The following is a 22,947-nucleotide window of genomic DNA, read 5'->3' as shown; positions in this document are numbered from 1 at the left end:
AACAAAAGTATGGGAATACATCACAATATATAAAATGCATTTATCAAGAAACATGTGTAAGCTAAGAACTTAACTAGAACATATCTATATAATGACACTATACATATATACTAGAGACATGTGGGCACTTGGACAACTATGATGAGTGAGCACTTGGACAACTTAGCACTAGGGATATGTGGGCACAGTGCTTCAGTGTCACAGTGCTTGCGTAAATGTAATAGGTTTACCAGGAGTGGGGTTCGAACCCACGAGGACACTGGGTCCATTGGATCTTAAGTCCAACGCCTTAACCACTCGGCCATCCTGGTGCCATATGTTGACATGGAGTCGCTTGCTGAAAGAAACAAAGACTGGACAGCTGGGCACTAGGGACAACTGGCCAGGTGACCAGTTGTCCAAGTGCCCACATGTCCCTAGTCCCGGTTGTCCAAGTGCCCACTCGTCCAGGGTGCCCAGTTGTCCAAGTGCCCACATATCCCTATAGTACCCAGTTGTCCAAGTGCCCACTCGTCCAAGTGGCCAGTTGTCCAAGTGCCCAGTCATCCAAAAAAGATGGTGCCCAGATGTCCATGGTGCCCACATGAGTGCCCACAAATTAACTAACTTCACATGAGAATGTGAAGTTAGTTTGTAGCCTGTAGATCGGTTCTATTATTAGCTTGTAGATATCGCTAGTTCTTTTCAGCAAGCATGTTTATTTACCTCTGACGAACCAATGTACGCGTTTCGGCCAAGTGGGCCTTATAATCAAGTGAAAAAGGACATTTATGGAGTGCTGGCATTCCTTCTTTGAGTATCTGACTGTGAGCCTTATTGCACCTAGACGAATTTACCTTTCTAAATTAGCGTTGCGGATTGTCTACTTCGGCAGTCTTTGTTTCTTTCAGCAAGCTTCTCCATGTCAGCATATGGCACCAGGATGGCCGAGTGGTTAAGGCGTTGGACTTAAGATCCAATGGACCCAGTGTCCTCGTGGGTTCGAACCCCACTCCTGGTAAACCTATTACATTTACGCAAGCACTGTGGAATCGTTATGTCTTCTTCAAGCTACAGTACCATCAACTGGTTATATCATATAGAAAACAGCAAACCTTGTACTGTGTTAACATTAGCCTACGAACTTTAACGTCAATAAGTTGAAAACTTTTGGCTTTTTCTTTTCTTTAACACAAAACAATGATTATTTGACAGTGTCGCACTCACAGACTGCATTGTCACGGCCGGGTCTATATTTCAATTAATTCGTATTTTGACAATGTCTGTTTACATATTTACAGTAAGTTAGTTAAATAGCAGCAGAGTTTTATTCATATAGGTTTTATTACTGTAGCAGTGTAGCCGTACTGTGGCCAAATACTGCCATGCATCGACTGTACTGCACTAGCCTTGGATCAATAGTAAAAGTAAAGTAAAATAAAAGTCAGACTCGATAAAATACATATGCCTATAGTCTTGATCCAAAGCCACAATCATCCCCATATAGTTATATTTTAACAATAACTCACTGTCTCACTCTATATTAGTTTTATATATTTAGCTCTGGTCGGCTTTTGGTTTTGGAGTGAACTCTCTCACACGCTTGATACTGACGTCACCACTAAACGGTCATTCTGGTTGGATAGCTTGCCTTAGTGGCGCCATCAGTTTAAGTTGATCCATGTTCATGAATTTCTTTTGTTGTGATTGCCGTTCAGCGCTGTTTTTCTAGTAATAGTAATAGATTCCAGAAGCGGTACTACCTTGTTTTAATATTTAAAGAATGAGCGGCGGAGTGTATGGGGGCGGTGAGTGGCATTTTCTTAGGACAACATATTCTGAAATTATTATATCACGGCTATTCCGTTTTGTTCGCCCTAATGCTAGCATTCATTAGCTAGCACCTTAGGCTACTTTGCTAACTTTGCTAACAACATGTAAACCAAAACTGTCTTGTACAGTGCTCTTACTCACTGTAAACAGTGGATACGTGAATACAATAGTACCGATCATCGTTTTTCTTTTAAAATAAACTGTCTGTCTCGTCTTACTGAATTATGATTAACAATGCGCCAGCCGGTACCATTAGCAGTCAGCGGGCAGCAGGCTAAAGAATGAATGAAAGTGGGCTGGCCTCTTAAGTCTTAACGCTTAACGAACTACTGTACGAGGTTGTCTGGATGTCAGTTGTCACCCGAAATGCCCAGTTACAAGTTGATAATTATCACGTAAGTTAGGATACATTAGAGCTCTGCAGCAGGGGTCTTCAACGTTTTCAGGCCAAGGACCCCTTAGCTGAGTGAGAGATGAAGCAGGCACCTCCACTACATATTGTATAAAATCGTGTTGCAGATTAAACGTTTTCATAGATGTCATAGATACCTTTGTAGACTTGTTTGACATCACTAGTCTAGTTGTGTAAATTAATGTTTTGTTTTTGGTTTGTTGACTTATCTTCTCTATTCATTTAATATGTTGGATGCATGTTAACATGCATTTTCAGATATTGGACCACTTGTCTTAATTACACCCTTCAATACTTAGTAAACTTGATCTTTGGCTCTGTACTTGTTCGGCTCCTTTTTCCCTGTACACCAAACCTCTCATAGGAGATCTACACAGCACAAGGCGATGTGTGCTTGTAGATCTCTATTTATAATCCTCTGAATAGGGATTCTAGGGTTCAAGTTGTTTTTAAAAAAAAAGTTCCTTTAGTTCCGACAATATTATTGGTCCGACAGTCATTAGACCGACAACCTACCTTAACCTAACCATAACCGCAAGCACAGGAGCAGCGCATGTTCGAGCGCTAGTCCGATCGTTGTTCCTGCATGTCGGACTAATGCTCGGCCCCACCACCTGTAGTAACTCCCCCTGTTGAAGACCCCTGGGCTACATGCAGTTTAGTGGACAAGTTCCAGAATACTGAGGTCATCTGGTGATGAGCAACAAGGCTCACCTATACACACCTCTATTGCCTTGTTCCCAGGAATTATGCCATGTTGCCTTCTGTCACTGGTCAGTTGATTATGTAAAGCCATATTCCTGTCATAGAATATGAGTCTACCAAGAATGTGGTGTCAGATCATTGAACGACCTGCACAGTGCTACACAACAACAACAGCTACCAGTGTGTTCCCTAGCTCACTGCACAGATTCAACAGAGGGCAGAAATGAAGTGATTTACATGATGACATGACACATTGTTGGTGGTTACACTTGCAGTGTTGTCAATCAGTTGGGTACCTCGTCTAATGCAAGACTCTTTGGTTAAGTTTATACTTGTTTGAAGCCCCATATGCATCCTTTGAATTTGACCCATCCTAACTATTAGGAGCCACTGGAGTACGCAGACACTGAGCCACTCTAAGGCCGTGTCAATGGCACTGGCAGGAGTAAGTCCCTAACATGCAGGTCTTTCATAGTGTAGGTTCAGATAAACTGACTTGCATACATACATACACCCAGAACGGTTCTTAGACATGATGATGTCTTGCATCTTGGTATAAACGTAAGGTCTTGTGTTTTCTGTTGTCTCATTGCACTATTGTCTCTTTTGCAGATGAGGTGGGAGCTCTAGTCTTTGATATTGGCTCGTATTCAGTAAGAGCTGGCTATGCGGGAGAAGATTGTCCCAAGGTAAGTGGACCAGGCAAAATGACCTGATTAATAACTATGTATCTTCTTCTCTTCCTCTATGACTTTTTACTTTCCCACGGGAGGAAAACGCCATCTTCAGAAAAATGAGGACTATCACTCTGGAGACAGGTGGCATAAATTGAGTTGAGCTCTTTGCTTCTCTGTGTCTTGACTGTGTCCCAGGAAGCTATGGGACACAGTCCCATATACTATACTAAACGGCAATGGAACAGGGGTTCATTTGGGATGGTGGGGTTAATGGGTACGAACCAGCTGTTTACCCATTTCATTTTATTTGCAAAAGACGTGCATGTTAAAAGCTGAACTTTGTTAAATGGTACTGATCACAAATTTGATTCGCGCGAACACACACAGTGTCAATGCTGAAATGAGCCCTAGTGCGAGATGTTCTTGGTGAGCTTGAGACAGTGCAATAGTCAGTGAATGAGATCGTCTGTCAGTAGCCAGTGTTCACCTCAGATTCACCTCTGCTCAGCCAATTATAACGGAGATACACTTCAGACCGTCTGTACGTGAAATTGTGGTGGTGGCTGAACACGCTCTCAACTACCGCAACTCCTTATATAAAGTATGCTGCACAAGGATTTAAAGCCCTTGAGTATCATGTTAAACATATTGGATAAAATAAAAAATGGACAAACCTATGACCGACCGTCAAAAACACTTTGCAACAACGGCTATCATCAGAATGTGTGTCGACTATTTTTTTGTGGGCTTTTCTGCCTTTATTGATGCGTATATCTATTTTGTGTCCGAGCATAGACAATAGACATGGTAAATCTCCGCCTGCCTCTGATTGGCCTACCGACACTGCCCGTCTTGACTGTCCACTGAGGTGGATATAGCTATGCTGGATAGTCTGATGCGAGGTTACTCCGTGGTGGAAAATAATACAAGTACGGTATGATACAAGAGAACTGTAAGTTCGTTTGCTTTGATGGAATAATTGATTGAACATGTACGCCGTAATAACATGATTTGATTTGGGTGTGTTCTAAATAAAGTGTTTGATTATTGTGTAATTTATTTGTATGTGTAAACTTGAAACATTATTGTACTGTAAAAAGGTCTATTTTCACTTGGTCTTTATCTTTTTTTAGTATAATAGTATTAGTTTACTATAATTAGATTAATACACGATAATCAACACTAACACTTTATTTAGAACACACCCAAATCAAATCATAGTACAACATACACGTGTGTTATTCAATCAAAGCAAACGGCATAAACAATATTAGTTTGCCTCTTCTACAAAAATTCTGTCGTGCGTGCCAAGCTGTCATTCTCTTGTATTATTTCCCACCACGGAGTAACCTCGCGTCTCGGAGGACAGTCAAGACGGTCAGTGTCGGTAGGCCAATTAGAGGCAGGCGGGGCGTTACCATGTCTATGCTCGGACGCAAAATAGATATATGCTTTATTGATAGTTTGAAACATGAAAGTAATCTGACAGGACATGCAGAAAGAGAGATGGGGGGGCAAGACACGCGGCAAAGACCGTCTGAATCGGGGGTCGAACTCGCGGCACGCCGTCAGGCTGGCTCAGCAGCCTAGGTGACCAGACGGTTGAGCTAACCATTTGGGCCAATGTGTCTATTAGGTTTAGCTATCCTATAATAGTCGACACATTGGAAATGATCAGGGGTGTATAAGCCTGGTTTATACTCATATTATTTGCTTGCCGGTGTCACGCATCAAGCTTGTATGTAGATTTGTATTTTCGATGCTTGTCGGGCATTATAATGTATAGTTCATCGCTTGCTAAAAAGTAAGAAGACACCATTGTACTATCGAGTATAAGGCTTTACATTTTGTAATGGATCATTGGGTCCTGCTGTATAGGTGGCAAGGCAAATGTCAGAAGCGTGCGTGGTCTAGTCTAGGCAGTGTTGCATTGGTCATTGCATGCAGTACCACGCCGTCTGCCCAGAGATTTTTTAGGAGCACGCACGTCGCACACGCATCAATTAAGAACAACCCTTAAATTCACACCCCTCAACATAATTTACAAAGGCTGCTGAGGTGTAGATGCATATCAATGGAGATAATCTAAAACTGGAGTTATGGACTTTCTGGTGATAACATAGGCATGCTATGCTGAAAAGAATATTGAGCACAAGTCTAGTCTGTTAAGTAACAACATGGGCATTGGGCAGAGATACAGTATTGTGGAACATCACGTCAATGATACCACTGGCATGTTGAGGCTGACAGGATATTGTGTTGACCACATAATCAGAACTAGTGCACTGGACTGGTTCGATTCGGCTGGAAGCCGGCGTTGCATGTCTTTCCCCCGCAAACTTCATCTAAACTCACCAGACTGGGTTATAGAACTTGTTCTGACTCATCTTGTCCTTCTTTTGGGTTTGGGCCCGGTTCAGGCGGACTTTCCTACGGTCATCGGTGTGACTGTGGACCGAGAGGATGGCAGCGTTCCCATGGAGACGGACGGAGAAAAGAGCAAGCAGAGCGGGACCACCTATTACATTGACACCAACCAGCTGAGGGTGCCCAGAGAAAACATGGAGGTCATGTCACCGCTCAAGAATGGCATGAGTAAGTGTTTAGTGGGTTTTTTTTGTCAGTTATATATGCTGAGCAGCTGATATACAGATGTGTATTGCTTTCCAAAACGACATCACAAACAGATTCTGTCACAGTCACAGACGGACTCAAATATAAGCTGTTGTAGTCCTACAAAGACTGCAACACCTAGCAATCTAGTTTAACCAAAACATTTACACAGAAAGCTAGAATTTGTTATGTGACACAATGGCCCATTTCGCCAACCCAGAATGAGACATATTGATGAACTGTTGTGGTCGGTAGCTATTACAAGACACTCCTGATTAGCATTTGTACTTTTGTAGTGTTTCTTTTTACATTTTGATCTGATGAAGAACCAATTACTGCCAATAGTCTTTTTGGTCAGTCATGGAGGATCGAAATATTGCACTGATATGGCAGACTTTTGTCACCTTTCCATGCCCTACTTACAGTATCATTGTAACCTAAGGATATCTTTTTTCTGGCTTCAAATAGATTCAAATAAACATGACCATTTTGCCTCCTCCATGCTATAGAAGTTTCTTTAAAGATGTCAACTAATAATCACTACATTGCTTTTGCCTGAGATTGAGTCTTGTGCTTTAATAAATTGTTTAGGTGGAACACAACAGTCATGCATTACTATTAAGAGATCTCCTATTTCTTTACTTTACTTTCTTAGTTTCTTTTACTTTCTTTCCCCCCCAAAGCATGCACAAATGATTCAAATTAATATTTACATTCTACACTCCAATTTGGTTGTACTTGCTCTAAACATACAGCTGTGTTTGCTAGACTGCACTGTCCCCTCAGAAGTGTGACTGAATATGGAGCATTGTACTCCTACACACTGACATACTGTAGCTGACTATGCTAATCAAAAATCCAGTCCAGGAGGGGTATAGCTGTGGGTCTATTTAGAGAAGACTGTGACCCCAATCTTAATTGCGGCAGAACTGAGCTGTGGGATTGCAGGCCCCCTTAGAGAGATGACCTGGAACATTGGTGCCTGTCGCTCAAATTATCCCCCACTGCTCTATTTTCTCTGCCATCTGACCCAATGATGATGCCAAAAGGTGCACGTTTATGTGTGACGTTGGTCCATCTGCAGGCATGTGCCGATGAGATTCAAGGTCACTTGGTTTCGTTGGAGGGGATGGCTTAACTGTTGGCAGTGACGTTAATTGTGCATTACATTAATGTTGTGAATGTGTATTGTGTAGTCAGTCAGTGTATGAACTGCGAGGGTCTCATTGTGCAAGTTAACTGTTCAGTACTAGTGCGGTGACTGTCTTCCTTCCTTCATTCATGAATGAGGACCTGTTTACTTTATATAGCAAAACCAAACAAGGTGCTCAATGATAATAATAGCTCAGATTTAATATTTATGTCATCATGCTTTACATAAGGAAAGGAAGGAACCAACTTTAAAAAGAAAAAACAAAGACAAAAGTGCTAGAAAAGACAAAGTCAAATATCTGGGTCACATCATTAGGGATGACCTATGTGGTGATGATGATGTTCAGACTGAGACAGCACTGTAAATTGTATGCACAAGCCAACATGTTGTCATGTACTTTACAAATTGGCTGGCACTTGTCCACCCAACCCGACTCTTTGGTGTGGTTTGGGCTATGATGATGTCAAGTCTTCCGAGGTGGACAAGTGCCAGCCAATTTGTAAAGTTTGTAAACAGTGGTGTTCCCACTTCCCACACTAGATACTGTTCTCAGGAATCTGATATACAGTTTTATGGCGAGGTTGAAGGACTAAAAAAGATTCAATTATAATGGCTTTAACCATGCCTAAGTAGAGCATGCATTAGGTACTCTTCTTGTTTTTGGAGACATTAGAGAGGGTGTCTGTCTGTATTGTTTTTAGATTTACCTCTTTTCTAAATGTTTTTGTTTAATGAAGTGTATCTTTTTTGTGAAATCTTTTTTTGCATGAGACGGCAGTAGTAATTTTACACTGGAAAGCAAGTTATATCCAAATTAAAAAAACTCATTGCATGCAATAGAAAGCTTCCTTAGTCATAGTTTCTTAGTGAAAAAGCACATGGAACATAATTATATGTTATACATAAATCCATTTTCTCTGTTCTTACCCCTTGTGTAGTCGAGGACTGGGACAGCTTCCAGGCCATTCTAGATCACACCTATAAGATGCATTTCAAGTCCGAGCCCAGTCTGCACCCAGTGCTCATGTCGGAAGCTTCAGTAAGTATAAGCGGCCTGATCAACATTGATTTGTGTCATCAAGCAGCCAAATGTGTCTGTCTGTGAGTGAGTCATCATTCAGATCCTACACTAAAATGTCTTAGTGGCTGATAAAATATTGAATGTGGCAGATGCCTTTCAAAACTGAGGGGGCTATATGAGGCCATTTGCGTTAGTGTATGTTGTTCTAAGGATCCTGTGATCATGGGAAACTCCTATTATAATGCCAAGTACAATATCCTCCTGTGTACCTTGAATCTCATAAACCTTATTTGATAAAGGATACTGTGATCTAATGTGAATGGTACGATGGTCTGTTCTATTTGTCTGCAGTGGAACACGCGAGCGAAGCGGGAGAAGCTGACAGAACTGATGTTCGAGCATTACAACATTCCTGCTTTCTTCCTTTGTAAAACAGCGGTGCTGTCTTCGTATCCTTTACGCCAATCCCCGCATTGCAGTACCAATCATAGCAACAAAGCTCACATTTTTGCTCACAGATTATCAGTTTTGATATGATAGGAGATTGAAGGATCTAACATGGCCCTTTTAGACATGATGTCTGATTTCTGTCCATCGAAATATTTACTGTAACATTTCCTTGACTCTGAGGATCTCAGCTTTGCCAATGGGCGTTCCACAGGCCTGGTGTTGGACAGTGGGGCCACACACACCACAGCTATTCCTGTACACGACGGCTACGTCCTGCAGCAAGGTGACTGTCATCAAGTGGAGAATGTCATTTTTGTTGAGTGACACTTGTCTAAAGGGTCCTGTATTAGCCTTTACTCCAGTGTCTACTGCAAGGCGATATCATTTGGCTCATTTGGTTCACTGACAACTTGGCGCAAATGTTAAGATTCAAGCCTTAACCTTAACCTTTATCCTTTCTGTCCCCAATACAATACAGTTCTCTACATTACCATTTCCTCTAGTTTCATCGACTAAAATTATTTTTATCGATTTCAGTCACACAGACACATCATATTTATGTATCAATTTAGGCTTCTGCAATTCTGTCTTGTGTTTCACTGCAGCTAAATGAGCAGGACGATATTTAAGTCTGCGACTACTAGTAACTTTGTTTTATTTTTCCCTCTGATAGGCATTGTGAAGTCACCCCTGGCTGGAGACTTTATGAGCATGCAATGTAGAGAGCTATTTCAAGAATTAAGTGTTGAAATAGTCCCTCCTTACATGATTGCATCAAAGGTGAGACCTGCTAAAGTAAGTCAAAACCATTTTCATATCTCACTGACTATTTATCTCACGGTGGTGGGAGGTGTATTGTAAGTACACAAATATGTTTTCTAGGCTTGGCCCCATTGAAGGAGATTGAGTGCTTCATTTTTGTATTTTGTGTATGCACGCTGCAAACAGATCCATTGTGTGTCGAGCTTGTGTTTGTGATATACCCACTGCAACCCACATGCTGTATACTGTATACATACACAATGCTCATCCTATGTCTGTCATTTAAACCACACTACATATTTCTAGATGATGATCTCATCCAATCCATGTCTTCTGGATTCATGTTGGCATGCAATGACATTGGCTATGTCAACTCTCAACACAAGTTAATATAAACAGACTTAAAGCCATACTGTGTAACTTATTCAATTCAAGTGATATCGTTCACTGGTATATCTTTCACAACCATTCCACATGAATGTGTTTTTTGACAACTTCTCTAAACACTTCAATTTCATGAGTGTCAGCCCCAAAACTCATGCCAAAACATTACATGGACGGAAATGCATTTATGTATTTTTATATTGATAAATACTGTTTCTGACTACGTGTTACTGTTATGTGTTACTGTACATAACATGTGTTACTGTTATGTTCCAAAATATCCTTGTGTGCTAGGAACATTCTTTCCCTATTGACAGGTGTCGCCAAAATAAGACAAACGTTATACAGTATGGCTTAACAGAAAGACCAGGAGCACCACTATCTGGTTCACCATATTAGTGATATGTACTTAGAATGGCTTTGTGCATCTATATGTTGTATAACCGTACTAGTGACATGTACCCAGAATGGCTGTGTGCATCTGAGCTGTAAACTGTACTAGTGATATGTTCTGTATGCACCCAGTATGGCTGTACGTATCTGTGCTCTATACACGCTCTAGTGATATGTGCCCAGGTCAGAATGGCTGTGTGCATCTGTGCTGTATATACCTGCAATGTGTTCTCACCTCCATGCCCTCATACTCTCTTCATTGTTGTCTTGGAGACTAGCCTGTCCAAAACCACATTGTTTGTCCTTGCAGGATGCTGTGCGTGAGGGTGCACCGGCTAGCTGGAAGAAGAAAGAGAAACTACCTCAAGTTACGCGCTCCTGGCATAACTACATGTGTAATGTAAGCAACACCCCTCTCTGACTTGGAATGTTTAGAACCGGGCAATAACCCATCTAAAAACACCTTCTAAATCCTGACCCAAGTTTTCTCTGTACATAGCAACAACAACCCCAAAAGGGGTTCCCGGATTGAAAGGTATAGTTACATGGTGTTCCCGGTCTAAATGTGTTAAGATCTGTATTATACTTTGCTGTACAACTTCAAACTCACAATGCAACGTCAAAGACCATCGAAATGTGCTCTCGAGACCAGACAACTCTGCTGTGATGATCATGTGCTGTTTTTTTTGTCTTCCCTGCTGCCATCTACAGACTGTAATCCAGGACTTCCAGGCCTCTGTGCTGCAGGTGTCAGACTCGCCATATGATGAACAGTAAGACAGTTATGGAATGTAATCTTGAAACCTATTGTCAGTCATATTTTGCTGTGCCTCTCTACTGGAAGATTTCAATTCTAGCGAAGAATTTCCCTTACCTCTAGGTGTATACCTAGTTGCTCATTAGTGTGGTTGCCCTAACAGGGCAACCAGACTATTGTTATTGTACATTTGGATACTTTGCCGCACTACTCCTCCCACAGTTTTTGCCGCACACACTCGAGCCATATGTCAAATCGACCGGCTTAATCGGAAATCGTGTGCTTGTATTTTGCTAAGAGATCCGTTGTATAGTTTAATTGATATTAATTAATTAGTTCTCCATAGACTTATAATGGGGAAATCGAAGACTAAATTTAAGTATTTTTTTCCCTTGGAGACCGTAAGCGCCATATTTACAAGACTTGGGGGGAGGTTCATAATAATTATGAAAATTAATTGAATGGGAATTACATCAGTCGGCCTCATGGTGGCGCTATTACAGCCCACTTTGCGTTTTCCCCTATAACTCTTGAACCGTAAGTCGTCAAATCTAAATTTCTTCTTTCTGATGCATTTCCACATACAGGCCACGCCCATTTTCGTCTGGGAAAAAAATCCTGCAAATTTGAATTTTCTCCAAAACACACTTTTGGCTCCTCCTCCTACAGATTTTGTCCAAATCTCACAAAAATCGGCACACATGATCTCCAGACCTATCCGATAAAAAGACCAACTGCAGAATTTTGGTAGTGCATATACTTCGTCCGTAATCGTCGTCCGAAGTTAGTAGGAGGGGCCTATTTTACAAAAAATGACACAAATCACGAACGGAATGTCCAAACCATCCCAAACATGATTTTGGGGGGATAAATCCCCTCAAAATACTTACTTACTTACGCATGATCACAAGGTTGACGCGACATTGTAATTGGCTAGCAACATTAGTGGGAGGGGCCTATGTAAGTGACTGCGGCAACCACACTTTGCACTTTTTCAAAATTGCAACCTTTCCAGTTTATATTCATATTTGAATAGAAAAGAGAGGTCGCACACAATGCGACGCATTGTGAGGTTGTAGATCAGCTATTTTCAAATGGTCGAAATGTATATAGGGTTGAAGTGGTTACAGTAATGTATGTTTTTCTAATCAAAATGTAAATCTCCAAAGTAACTAGTAACTAAAGTTTTCAAATAATTGTAGTGGAGTAAAAGTACAAATGTTGGCTCTGAGATGTAGTGGAGTAGATGTAAATGTATTGGAAATTGGAATACAGTCAAGTAAAGTACAAATACCTTAAAATTGTACTTAAGTACATTATTTGAGTAAATGTACTTAGTTACTTTCCACCACTGGGTTAACGGCAGGAGGATGAGTTAACAAAACATCAACAAAGAGAGAAGTATATGACCAAGCTGTCCGTCTGATGACAAAAAAGATTACGAAAGAAAGGAGAGAGAAGTATGACTAAGACACAGAAGTGGTCAATATTATCCTCAACTTCATATTGACATCTGTTGTCCAGATCATATCTCACACCAGGGCTGCAGGGCTGAATCATTCAGGCCGCGGTAGTCAAGTCATACACCCAGCCAGGCCACCCTATCCCTATACCCACACGCGTGTACGTTTGGATTACAACAGAGCCATAGAGTATAGACAGAGTTGCGACATTGAGGGGGCAGAAAACAGCCCGGTCATGTGGTTCATGTACTCGCGCGAGCCCTATCGACTACAATAGATTCTGTAAACTTCCGGTGTCCCTATTCGCCAATAGAAGTCTATGTAGAAGAGGACTGGCCCCATGAAGTGAACGTAGTTGTCGTAACTCTGTCTATACTCTATGGGCTCTGGATTACAAGTAGGGCTGCACGATATGGACAAAATTTCATATCTCTGTATTTATGCCAACTATTGCGATACGATATTACCGTTAAAATTTCATATTCTACATTTTAAGTGTTGCAACACTTATACATACACGTGTGGGGATTGAAAAACCAATGGTGTAGTGACGGGCGGGAACCCCTTTTGGTGTTTTAAGAATGATGTTATACTTTAGCTATATTCGGTTTCAAAACAGGCCCAAAGGGCAACCAGACTATTGTAATTGTAACACTCTATTAGTGTGGTTGCCTATGCGCAACCATACTATTGTTCCCCTTACCTTTTCTTTTCAGTCATTAGTGTGGTTAGTGGAGTAAGACCTTTTTTGAAACGCTACTCCTCCCACAGTTTTGACTGTACGCACTTGAGCCATATGTCAAATCGACCGACTTCATCGGGAATGGTGTGCTTGCTATAGATAAATGTTGTATAGTTTAATTGATATTAATTAATTAGTGAATTCATTTTCCCCATTCACTTAACATGGGAAGATCTAAAAGTCCAACTCAAGTATTGTTTTCTCTGACACCATAATAGCTATAGTTACAAGACTTGGCAGGGAGGTTCATAATAATTACGTAAATGAATTATCATATAATTACATTGGTCGGCCTCAAAATTATTTTCTCCCTGGATTCCTTGGGTCATGACGCATCTCCCCATATAGGCCACACCCATTTGCGTCATGATAGATTTCTGCCATTTAGAATTTTCTCCAAAACACACTTTTTGCTCCTCCTCCTACTAACTTTGTCCAAATCTCACAAAAATCGGGCGGAATTTTGATAGTGCGTATCGTTTGGCCGTAATCGGCTTCCGAAGTTAGTGGGAGGCGCCTATTTTACAAAAAACGCCACAAATCACAAACCAAATGTGTCCAACCCTCCCCAAATTTCAATCAGATATCGCGGGTGGTTTAATCAACCAAAAGCCAAAAGCAATTCCATTTTCATCCATAGGGGGGGCGCCGCAAATGCAAAACAAATAACAGTTTGTTGCAGAAATTTTTTTTGGGGCCATAAATACCCTCCGAATTACTTACACATGATCACAGGTGTGACTTGAAATTGTAATTGGCTAGCAACGTTAGTGGGAGGGGCCTATGTAAGTGACTGCGGCAACCACACTTTGCAATTTTTTTAAATTGCGACCTTTCTAGTTGAGAGCTGTTACTGCCTTAACTCATTAAAACCGGGAAAGCATCTGTCATTTTAGATTTGAGCCTCATACAGTATATATCAACATAGGTTTGTCAGATATACAAGCTCACAGCGTGTCACTTGGTGCCGCGTTGCAAGCTTATACATCTGAAGAGTTTGACATTTTTTAACTCTTTTATTTCTAAGTACGAACATATTCGTACCCCCTCCCCTAGGTATGTTGTCTGCTAGGTTCGTACCTAAAGCATTGCACCAAATATGAAACGGTTTAGCCGAAAATCACCTTAAAATCACCTTTTAACATTGGTCCGGTTGCTAGGCAACGCCTCCGTCACCCCCACCACCAGGATCTTTGCACATCTTTGCATGGCCCCCATAGACAAAGTAGGATTTTCTATGCCTCGTATTTCTGAAAGTTTGAGTGCTGTCCGTGGTTTTGACTATCCATCCGAGGTTCAGATTTGTGATTTTGTAACACTCCTGACATGTTAACGTTTCTGGCGAAAGGTAAAAATTGTGAGCTAATGGTAATGCAATGGTGGCCTCCAGGAAAACGGAAATGACCAAATATAGGCAAATAGCCCTGGCAGGGTTTACCTACAGTACACTCTGCTGCCACCCAGTGGCAGATTTTTTAACACATTTTTATGTGTACACATACATATTGAAAAAGTTTGATAACCAGTGACCACTGATTAGGTGGCATATGTAGAATGGGCCTCAGGTCGTAATGGTGAATTCCGGACTAGCTGTTTTGTTAGTAAAATGGTGATAATATATCCATGATTGATCATTGGAAGAAGTGGAAAAATAAAAATATACCTAGCACTCCTCGGCTCTGACCGTGCACGGCTACTCTGTAACTCTCCTTTAAGCCCTGGCCTATTTTATACTTTGTACGACAGTGTCCTGCAAAGGTAGCAAATAGATGATGGGCAAGCTCACATCGCCTTGCATCGCACTGTAAGCTTGTAGATGGGCTAGTTTCTCTTTTTGGGGGAGTTTTTTTTTTTTAGATTTGGTTGAAACTGTTTAACCTAACCCAATTTCCTTTCCTTAGGGTAGCAGTCCAGATGCCAACTGTTCACTATGAGTTGCCTAATGGTTACAACTGTGATTTTGGGGCAGAGAGACTTAAGATTCCAGAGGGACTGTTTGACCCGTCTAATGCCAAGGTAAGAGTCTCTGGCACTACAATACAACTATTGCTTAATCCAGAATAAGGTTGATGTTTTCAAATAGCACAGCAAGTGTCCTAGAGTGTTTTGTTTTCTGTAAACACATCGGATACAGTAAGTGAATGCAATAATAGGGATTCTTGTCAAAGTCCAGTTGAAATTTATATGGGTCCTGCTTCGGATTCATCTATTAGACCCCTCACCCCAGTCATGAAAAGGGGAATGGATAAGAGGGGTTAGGAGATGGGTTAATTTTAGATTTTTCCTTTGAAAGTTAATATTTTACAATTATATATATTTGATTTATTTATATATATTTTTTAATTATTGTTACCGGTATTCAAGTTTGTGTTTAAATACATTTGTGAACGTAGTTCAGATAACCACTGGTTCTTTTGGTGTGAAAGAGGTCCATTGTGTTGTTGTAAAGCTGTGTATGTTTGTCTGATTTCCACAGGGGCTGTCTGGTAACACCATGTTAGGAGTTGGCCACGTGGTGACCACCAGCGTGGGGATGTGTGATATCGATATTCGACCGGTAATTATAAGGGAATTTTAAAAGTGGATTCGGGGGTGCAGTAAAGTATCTCCTATTCTGCAGTATCGAGTACTTGGTGTAAATATAATGGGCATTAAGTGTGATACAAATAATGCAATGCGGGTTGGAGACTATCTAGAATCTACAAGCTCCCAGTGTAGGATTGTAGATCTTTCTCCATTTATTTATTTATTTTAAGATTTTTTTTTTAGATTGTTTGTTATCCAAAGTCATTAAAATGTTGCTGATCTTTTGGAGAAAATAAGTGTATGAGATATTACATTTGCTATTTTCCGTGAAGAGATTTGGTATAGAGGGGAAACGGGGCCAAGTACAGACCCACTCCACAAAATAATTATTTTTATTTAAGCTTATCCATTCAAATCATTCTGGGTTTTGGCCCCCTTTTTTTGTGGATTTCTTTTAACCTCAAACTGGTTTTAAGAATGTCCTCTCTGTGAAAGCAGGTGTGACACATGACATGGAATTGACTGCCAGTCAAATCCTCTTCAAAGGCATGCATAAACACTTGACGTGCTAGCAATAATGCGTGGCTGTACTCAGCCACATGACGGCAAGAGAGTCGGTAGGAGGAAGTAAATAGAAGAGGGTGTGTGTGAGCGTGTTTGCTTATTATGTGGTGGGGGGGTGAAATGATTTGCTTACTATTATAGTGGTCTCTTTCAGGGTCTGTATGGCAGCGTGGTGGTGACGGGAGGAAACACACTTATTCAGGGCTTCACTGATCGACTAAACAGAGAACTCTCTCAGAAGACCCCTCCTGTGAGTACTTGACAATGCCGCCATGTCTGACACTTGATTGTGTGTGTGCACGCAAAAATAATCATGGTTGCAAAAGCCAGTAAGGTGGCTTTTCATCATTTTATTAATTGACATTCTTGACAAATTGACAAGCTCTTTGACCCACCAATAATCACTGATTAACTATTTTCCTTCATTTTTGTCTTCCTGATATTGAAATACCGGTTCTTGTCTTTGTTTTTTTATTATAATTATTTGCATTTATGCACCTTCACTTTGTGTGGAGCCATCTTGTCCGGCAAATAAACATAACTACCGGTATTAACAGTTCAAGTATTCATATATTAGGGAAAGTTTTCACCATCATCTGACTGAAAAGAAAACTATAAAGTCTACAATAATTAAAATAAAAATGTGCATACTTTAACTGAAATGCCTTTCTGAACACCATTTTTGAATTTTCTGCTAGTCTAACTAACATGTTGTCTACAGAGCATGAGGCTGAAGCTGATCGCTAACAACACAACAGTGGAACGACGGTTCAGTGCTTGGATAGGAGGCTCCATCCTGGCATCACTAGTAAGTAATGAGTGATGTGCCTTGCTCAAGAGCACATTAACAGCTGTTTAGGGATTAATTTCTGTAATTTACTTTTACTACTTCTTTTCCTTTCGGCTTTTCCCTTCCGGGGTTGCCACAGCGAATTTCACTACATCGATAAATCTTCTCTTTGGTCTTCCTCTAGGCCTCCTGCCTGGCAGTTCCAATCTCAACATCCTTCTAACGATATACTCACTATCCCTCCTCTGTACAAACTATCTCAGTCTGGCCTCTCTTTTATCTCCAAAACATCTGACATGTGCTGTCCCTCTGATGTACTCGTTCCTGATCCTATCCATCCTTGTTACTCCCAGAGAGAACCTCAATATTTTATTCTCTGCTACCTCCAGCTCTGCTTCCTGTCTTTTCCTCAGTGCGACTGTCTCTAAACCATACAACATAGCTGGTCTCACCACCGTCTTGTACACCTTCCCTTTCATTCTTGCTGATACTTTCCTATCACAGTTTTCTCCACCCATTCCAACATGCTTGCACTCGTTTCTTCACCTCTTTTCCATACTCCATTGCTCTGAAATGTTGACCCTAAGTACTGTCCTCCACCTTTTTCACATCTACTCACTGTAACCTATAATAATCTATGATTTTAATCAGAAAACATAACTCAAAATGTTTTTCATATCACGAGTCTCACGACATGCCAGGCAGTTGTCACAGTCTAGCTAACTTTGTCATCAGTATTTTAGTGGGGGTGAAAATGTGACCTGTGTCTCCTAGGGAACCTTCCAGCAGATGTGGATCTCCAAACAGGAGTACGAGGAAGGGGGCAAGCAGTGTGTGGACAGGAAGTGCCCTTGATCTGATCGCTGCATTTCTCCCAGGCCGCATTCTGACACTGTCTTCATCTTCGCAACATCGTATTGAGTTCACCCCTGACCCTGGACTCAGGAACATTATTTTGTTTTTATAACTATTGATGGACTTTGTATGTCTGTTTAACTTTGTTTTTATGTTGAATACCTAGGCCATAAATAAGTGTAACAATGTTGCTTTGAAAAAGTGAGTTCCTTTATTCATGTTGGTCTCTCCACTGCCTTATTGTATTTACATTGTCTGTGTCCTCCAGAAGCCGGTCTTTATCCAAAAAGTCCATTTAGGAATGGCAACATTTTTAGATTGGTTTCCTCAGGACACCAGAAATGTGGTGTCAGTGGGTGGACATTCTACAGTATGAAGTGAACTGTGCCGTTTGTCTTGAAGCCACATCTGAGTAAGAAATAAGCTTATCATAGGCAAACGGCAGTCAAATCTCAGTGCTTACTGGAATGCGATTTTCACATCAACTAAAATCTATTTAATTTTCACTTTTGTTAATCATCTTTTGAAAATAAAGTGTTTTTTTTAGTTAACTGAATCGTGTGACTTTGTCATTTCATATAGGCAAAATGTATACCGTCTGGTCAATGTTTTCACTGGATACAAATTACATATTTAAAAAAAATTCAACCTTAATCTAAATGCACAGAATCTGTGCATGTCCCGCATATGAACCACAAGACTAGAGGAAGTGATGTCTGTTGGCTTGTGTCCATCTCTGGCTCTGCTAACAAAACACCTGCAGGCCACATCCGACAGAAGCCCACATATGGACAGTACTACCAGTAAAACGCCTCCAGTATGAGTAACTGCACTAATATAAGTACTCTGCAACGGGTATTTCACAACTGGAGGGGCACGCGTTCCCAGAAGGAATGCGTGGAATATCAGTCAAACAAAATGCCACCTGGCTCATTTAATCTGCCTTCCAAAATACCATCGCAGTTCTTATGCTTTTGTCCATGCTTGAACTGAAACTCAGTCTGTGACACCACGATAATTTTATCAATATTTGAATATTAAGTTACAATACAGACAGTACTACATTTATGCTGCATAAACAATTGACTTTGTATTCTTGAACTCAACATCTTTGATCGAGTAAGACGACCACAGTTACGGTCATTTTAAGAAATATATTACAAAAAAAAAAACCAGCATGCTTGTGTTCCGAAGGTGTGATTTATTCAAAATCTTTCATTTTTCCAACTGGGTTGGACCAGTCAAACTGTTGAAAATAGGAGTAAGGGAAAATGTATTTATATGGCTCATGAAGAAACCTTCATGAGAGGAAACTTGCTCTTGAGAACAGCCAGAGCTTTCCTTTCGTGGTTGATCTTCCTGGCCCTCGCCCGAAGATGTTTTTCTACACGGAGCCTGAAAAACAGAGTGACACATGACAACTGAAGCCTGATTTATGCATGGATGTTGCCTAACACAAATAGCAGATAGTTGCAGTGCTTTGTGAGCTTGTATATTTGATCTTTTCAAACGAAAATTATAACTCGATGTCTCAGTTTTTAACTTCCTTCTGAGGAAAATAAATGTGCCTAACATCACAGAGTCCTCTACATAAGAGTCTTATAACATAATTTTCATGAAACTTAACACAAATGATAAGTTTAACATCTTACTTAATGTGTGGCTCAACGAATGGTGGCGTGAAGAACGTCTTCTTCTTGTATGTCCTGTTCATGTACCAAGGAATTGCATACTCTCTGAATTTGTACCTGAAAAAGAAAATGACTTAAATGAATGATGAAATGAAATCTGCTTTCGGATGCACACTCGTTGGAAATGTTGGTAAATTGCGATGTTGAAATATTCATCTATATAACATGCCCAAATACCAGGTTGAAAGTGTTTACATCATGAAAACGATTTATGTAATGTGTGATCACCTCAGATTTGGCTGATAACTACTTTTCATACACGTTTGGAATCTAAAACTCACAAAAACTGTAATTATATCACAGAGTGAAAACCTATAGACGAATGTGCAGAGCGCTGCCATGGGCGCAATTATAACTGCTGTGTCAATTGGCTCTCATTAATGCTGTTTGACACCGCAGTTATGGTTTCCGCTCGGTGGATTCGTCTGTCTGGGTGTTCTGGCATGAATGCAAAACTCTAGTCAAATACAGTGCAGTTAAAAAAGAAAGCACAGAGTAGACCATGAAGGTGATGGTGTTAGGTATGTAGTCTACTTTTTCCAACACCTAAATATCAGACTTTTTGGATACTACATGAGGGCAAAGTACGATTTGCCCTCATTGCAATGCGCTGAGAGGATAGATCGACTATAGCTACTAGCTATAGTCGAAATATTTGCCCAAAACGATAGAATTGTCGATTATTTTGTATAATTGAGCAGTTGAGACTATAATTTATTCTGACCACTCCCCGAAACGGCCTAGCTGTCCTGACCCTTTATCCATCATTTATACTTTTTGGATAGCAAATTAGTGTGGACTTAGCTCTAGTCCATAGCTCTAATGCGTTGCCTTTAGGGGGTGCATAACTGCATACTTAGTTTAGACTAGTCATTGAACCAAGTACTGTCTAAACTAAGTACTGCACCCACAGTACTTAGCCTCACCCCTCACTTGGCCTCACCCCCCGAACCCATCTCACCCCTGCCCACTTTGACAGGCTGGAATGGCTTAGGGTCGACGACAGAGTACAGCATCTTGCAATGGGTCTGGTCCACAAGATTCGATACACCACCAAGATACCCATGTACCTGTCTAGATACTTCCTTAATGTTAACAAAGTCCACACCCACAACACCAGAGGGAGTGCAACGAACCATGTACAACCCAGATTCGGCACAAACAAGGGACTAAATTATTTTCGCTCCTATGCCACCAAAATGTGGAACGCCCTACCAACAGTCATTAAGACATGCGAATCCCTTGACTCCTTCAAAACCGCTCTCAAAGGGCACCTACGGACGGCTGCAATTCGAAACTGCCCCCATAAAATCTGAATCCCCCCCCACCCCTTATGTTTCTTTTCCCTTTTTACCTCCTTTATGATGAATTCCTGTTCTGTTCTTTGACTATATATATATATATATAAGTGTCTATTTGTACGTCTCTAAATGTTTTGATGAATTGAACAAGGTGGACCCTCTTGTAAACAAGTGTAATGCTTAATTGGGTCGTCCATTCACAGTTAACAGTCTTTGTATTGAGTTTGTGCTTGAAATGTACTGTAATTCTGCAAACTGTTAATAAATATTTCAATCAATCAATTTAGAGCCATGTTACTCTCGACTTCCGCCGCTCGCCTCTAGCGTAAATAAAAGGAACGTTTTTGCTACTCACCAAAACAAAGGCGGGTGGTGTAATTCTTTAATATCGGTAGAAGGCGCAGTGGAGTAACTAAAAGTATTTTTTTCCCAGTGGAAACAAAATCCCCTTTTGGCCAAAAAGTACCGTTTATACGTGTGGTGGGGGGCTCAGAGTGCTCCCACTAAGGAAAGTAGGCTTTCTAATGACACAACCCGCCTTTGTTTTGGTGAGTAGCAAAAACTTTATTTTTATTTACGCTAAAGAGGCTGGCCTGCATTCATGCGAGCGGCGGAAGTCGAGAGTAACATAGCTCTAAATGCAACGCATTAGAGCTATGGACCAGAGCTAGTGTGGACTTAGACTGTTATTCGTCTCAACTGCTCCAAATTGTTCAATTAACTGTTGCACCCCTACAGTGGACTCCTGCATATATATCTTGTATGTGATGTGCAACTGACATACACTACTCAGTACTCACCAGTAGACTCGTCCAAACACATCTTTCCTTAACTCTCCTGGCTGGGCATTCTCTTGGCCGGTCTGTAATAAACGTATGGCCGTCTCTCTTTCCCTCACCACTGACTCCAGCCTTGCCATTGACCGCTCAATCTAGGGAGGACAAAGACATTACCAATTTTAGTGTAATTCACACAACCTCCAAAATAAAGCTGTTGAGGATGTTGAATCAAAGTTTCGCCAACCTTTTTTAATCGTTCTGGGCTGGGCATCGCAACTCTCTGACGTTTTGACTCCTGCTCAATGGTGAGGAGCATGTTTTTTTCTTTCAGGAGTATATACCTGAATTAAAATGAAAGTTACACATTGATGTAAAAACAACATAGTTGTGATCATGTACTCATACAGTAATAGCTGTGTAATTCCCTGCACCTACCAAAGTTTATGCAACTCTTCGTTGCTTTTTGTCCTCAGTTGCTTGGCATCCCATGGTGCACCTACAACCATTTTAATGAGCCAAAGCAAACTATTATATTTCCATTCACTAAAAGCTTTTTGTCCGAATAGACATGAAGGTATATCGTTTTACCTGATTTTACTGTGTTCTCTCCCCAGTTCTCAGGTAGGTCAAAGAACTCTTCCAGTCCCCTTCTGCAGACGGTTGTGTGCAAGGGTCTACATAGCCGAACAGCACCGATGTGACCATGCCAAGCCGGAGAAATGAATGAAGACTTTTGCCTGGTGGGAACGACAGATTGGTTTTAGAGGACATCACCCAGGCGCCATGACAACATGAATGAGCAGCATCAGTCACACAACAGTATGCGATGGTTTACCGTTTGTATTATTATATTAATAGCGTCACTGACGCAACAGAACATTACCTGTTACCATAGGAGTGGCATGTGGTCAACCTTTGAGCAGACTGTTGAGTTGATGTCGCTGAGGAGATCCTAATAACGTTTGTAAACTGCTTGCAAAGCGTCAAAACGCGTCCAGCTGAGGTCGTCGCCATCTTTGATTCGCATATCCGTCTCACATTTCCCACAATGCATTTCCTCTAAAGAAAGCAATATTTTCATTGGGTGAAATGTGAAT

General features: G+C 40.9%; 2 protein-coding genes across 3 annotated transcripts; one reads left to right on the top strand and one right to left on the bottom strand.

The window, feature by feature from the left end:
* The first annotated feature begins 1,616 nt into the window (after positions 1 to 1,616).
* Positions 1,617 to 18,630, top strand: actl6a (actin-like 6A). Of its 2 annotated transcripts, none has more exons than XM_079507096.1 (14): positions 1,617 to 1,787; positions 3,542 to 3,618; positions 6,027 to 6,201; positions 8,311 to 8,411; positions 8,745 to 8,842; positions 9,032 to 9,126; positions 9,517 to 9,623; positions 10,693 to 10,782; positions 11,094 to 11,155; positions 15,246 to 15,360; positions 15,821 to 15,901; positions 16,589 to 16,684; positions 17,156 to 17,242; positions 17,999 to 18,630. In XM_079507096.1, exons 1-14 carry the CDS (start codon positions 1,763 to 1,765, stop codon positions 18,077 to 18,079), a joined length of 1,290 nt encoding a protein of 429 aa, XP_079363222.1. In that variant the 5' UTR covers positions 1,617 to 1,762; the 3' UTR covers positions 18,080 to 18,630. The 2 variants fall into 2 exon arrangements, with proteins under 2 accessions (XP_079363222.1, XP_079363221.1); XM_079507095.1 differs by having other exon boundaries at positions 1,619 to 1,787; positions 9,517 to 9,638.
* A 630-nt stretch (positions 18,631 to 19,260) lies between these two features.
* Positions 19,261 to 22,901, bottom strand: mrpl47 (mitochondrial ribosomal protein L47). The gene is made up of 7 exons (XM_079507100.1): positions 22,734 to 22,901; positions 22,439 to 22,587; positions 22,286 to 22,346; positions 22,095 to 22,191; positions 21,872 to 22,002; positions 19,732 to 19,827; positions 19,261 to 19,474 (listed from the first exon to the last, which is right to left on the bottom strand). Exons 1-7 carry the CDS (start codon positions 22,862 to 22,864, stop codon positions 19,366 to 19,368), a joined length of 774 nt encoding a protein of 257 aa, XP_079363226.1. The 5' UTR covers positions 22,865 to 22,901; the 3' UTR covers positions 19,261 to 19,365.
* Between the last annotated feature and the right edge of the window lie 46 nt (positions 22,902 to 22,947).

This window comes from Electrona antarctica (assembly GCF_951216825.1).
Source record: "Electrona antarctica genome assembly, chromosome: 7".
Taxonomy (NCBI): Eukaryota; Metazoa; Chordata; class Actinopteri; order Myctophiformes; family Myctophidae; genus Electrona; species Electrona antarctica.
This window is presented reverse-complemented; position numbering and strand designations above follow the sequence as displayed.